General features: G+C 34.1%; 1 protein-coding gene across 1 annotated transcript; it reads right to left on the bottom strand.

Moving 5' to 3' along the window:
* Positions 1-735: 735 nt before the first annotated feature.
* Positions 736-2,455, bottom strand: LOC116033675 (protein SRG1-like). The gene is made up of 3 exons (XM_031276431.1): positions 2,169-2,455; positions 1,432-1,756; positions 736-1,100 (listed from the first exon to the last, which is right to left on the bottom strand). Exons 1-3 carry the CDS (start codon positions 2,240-2,242, stop codon positions 852-854), a joined length of 648 nt encoding a protein of 215 aa, XP_031132291.1. The 5' UTR covers positions 2,243-2,455; the 3' UTR covers positions 736-851.
* Positions 2,456-2,974: the final 519 nt, after the last annotated feature.

The following is a 2,974-nucleotide window of genomic DNA, read 5'->3' as shown; positions in this document are numbered from 1 at the left end:
GTAGTTGTGTTAAAATGTAACTACAGTGTATATAAACTGATACTAATCTGAATAACAGTTTCACATTTTTTAGGTGTATATTGTCCAATGAAATTGTAGTCATATCGAAATGATATTGTAGTTGTATTGAAAGGAAACTGCAGTGTATTATAAAATAAGTTGTAGTTGTGTTGAAAGAAAACTGAATAAAAAGTTCACATATTTGAGTGTATAATCTCGAATGAAACTACAGTTATATCGAAAAGAAACTGCATTTGTATTGACATGTAACTGTAGTGTATATGAACTGAAAGTGAATGACGTGGAACGGAGGCCGTTTCAGCCGTCTGTTTTCATTAATAAAAAAGACGTTGTTTTGATGCATGGTCCACAAACCATTGTGGACCGCGATCCACAGTAAAATTTGCAACACAATTATATGACATCAAATAAGTACAGTTATCAAGTTATTATTATTTTTTTTTTTGAAGATAGTTATTTTTAAAAATGTAAATGTATAGACTATCAAATTGAGAAAAAAAAATTTAAAAAAAAATTGTTTTGAACAATACTCAAATTCGAAAGAAAAACAAAAAAAGTAACTAACATGTTGCCCATGTATCTGTTCATAACTACTTTCTCAACCTATTGAAGCACAAGAGTCAGTATTGCCTCCACTGAGGCTCGAACCCACCACCTCCCGTATAAAGAAAAGGGTTTGATGCCAGAGTTAGTAGTATTAAAAAAAAAAACATGTTGCCCATGTAAAATTGATGACATTGTGTCCATTATTAATATTGAAGATAACAGTAATCTGACACATGGTGTCCATTATTAATATTGAAGATAACAGTAATTGCTATTATTTTTCTTTAATTGCCAATCCTAAAGACATGAGTATGTGATTTCCCATCAAGTTTTCGTCCCAAATAAAGACGAAAATAATCTGCGACGCTAACCCTCCTGAATTTTGCTGGGGTTTGTGAAGTTATAAGATTGCTTGCTGGACCTAACTCCCCATCCAACTTTGGGCTGTGAAACGTCGCAATAGAAACCCTCACTTTGTCACGGCTTACTACTCCACGGTGCTCAATGCTGGGATAAATTCCATTTGTAAAAATCTGCAAGATTGACTTAATTATTCACTTTATAATTTTTAAAATTAAAAAAATTGTAATTCGATTGTATATGTTTAAGAGTTTAATTAAACGACAAGTCTCAAGTTAATTTCACTTTCCCTCCAGTTCTATCGAAAAGAAGCAACAAAAAAAAAAATCTGCATAAGCATTTTAGTTGGTTACAAGTGGAAGCAACCTCTCAAAATGAGGAGGGCTTCTTGTACAGTTGTGCACAGTAAACAAAGATCTAGCCTTTGTGTTCAGCTGAATCCTTAAGGTTGGGGATTCAGCCTTTTAGAAACAACAAGAAAAAACAAAAGATAAAATTAATTACCTCAATACAATCCCCAACATTGACAATGAAGGCATTAGGAATTGGCACAATGGGAATCCATTTTCCATCTTTTTTAATCTCAAGGCCTTGTGTTTCATTTGCTTGAAGGAGTATGGTTAGACCACCAACATCAGAGTGAGGACTAAGGCCGATAACTTGGTCTGCTATGGGACATGGTGGATAATAGTTCATCCTAATAGACTGCATCCCATCTTCAAAAAGCATATTCATTTCATCCGCTTCTATTCCCAAATTCTTTGCCACATGGCTCAGAACCTTCATGGCAAGCTTGCTCACTTCAAGTGAATAGGCTTCCACAGTTTCCCTGAAATAATATCCAAAAATGTAACATAAAAACACACACACACACGCAGAAAGAAAACTTACATTTTTGTCCCTAAGTTATAAGATAATTGTAAGTTTCGTTCCTACTTGTTGGTCGTGTTCACTTTCGTTTTAAGTTATAACTGACCTTGCAAATTTCTTCCATTTTTTACAAAACATTGAGGACAAAATTTGCAATATTAGCTATAACTTAGGTACGAGAAGTGAATACGACCTGTTAAAAAAAAAAGAGGAAATTTGTAGCGTCAATTATACTGAACAAGTGTGCACCACCAAGGCACTAACAAATCTAAATAAATACTACAATTACTTTATAACTTAAGACGAAAAGAACAATTTTCATTAAAAAAAATTGTTTATTTCTAATAGCGCAGGTTAGGAGATTTAATTACCTAAAACTGTCTGGCAGATTAGAAAAAAGACGAGGTGATCTCATTTGGGGTGGTTGGGTTTGAATGTAAAACATATCTGCCCAGTCAAGTTTCTGTTCCTCGGATACAACAAAGGCTTGGCCATATCCCTCTACTTCCCCTTCCACCTGCCCATACTTGTTCTTCTTTACCTCCAATGGCAGATTGAAGAAGTCTTGGACCTCTCCTTTTGCTTTCTCCAGCAGTGAAGTGTCCACTCCATGATTTATCAGCTGCAATTCAGTTCAACCAATTCCTTTCTATTTTAGATTTTACAATTTTGTTAACTAATTAAATATTGTACCGTATAAAACACTCAAGGAAATGGGGGGAAATTCAAACCACATATAAAGACTCAAATATTCATATTATAAAGTTTGTGTTGGGCGGAGGCCAGTGAAGGCCAAGTCCAGCAATCTGTCTTTCGAAAATATGATGGTAATTTATAAGAAAATAAAGTTGCACATTCACGATACTAACAAGTGATATCATGATCAGGTCACAAATTCGGATCTTATCAAAAACAAAAACTTGTTGGATATTAGCTGTCATAGCACCCTTAATGGAAATTAATCATTCCAATACCATAATTGCATACAATAAAATTATAGGTACCAAAACTTTTTACCAAAGTATTCGCCATATTAAGAGCATGGCCAAAAAGAGCGTTTTTTTGGAGAAATAAAAATGAGGGTGTTGAAGGAATATGAATTTTTTGTGGGTCTAATGGCAAATAAAAAAAAAACACAACTAGCTGGTACACGTCTAGCACATCAGCAGAAATCGTT

Source organism: Ipomoea triloba, chromosome 10 (genome assembly GCF_003576645.1).
Source record: "Ipomoea triloba cultivar NCNSP0323 chromosome 10, ASM357664v1".
NCBI classification, from domain to species: domain Eukaryota; kingdom Viridiplantae; phylum Streptophyta; class Magnoliopsida; order Solanales; family Convolvulaceae; genus Ipomoea; species Ipomoea triloba.
The sequence above is the reverse complement of the archived record's forward strand: the minus strand, read 5'-3'. Positions and strand labels throughout refer to the sequence as shown.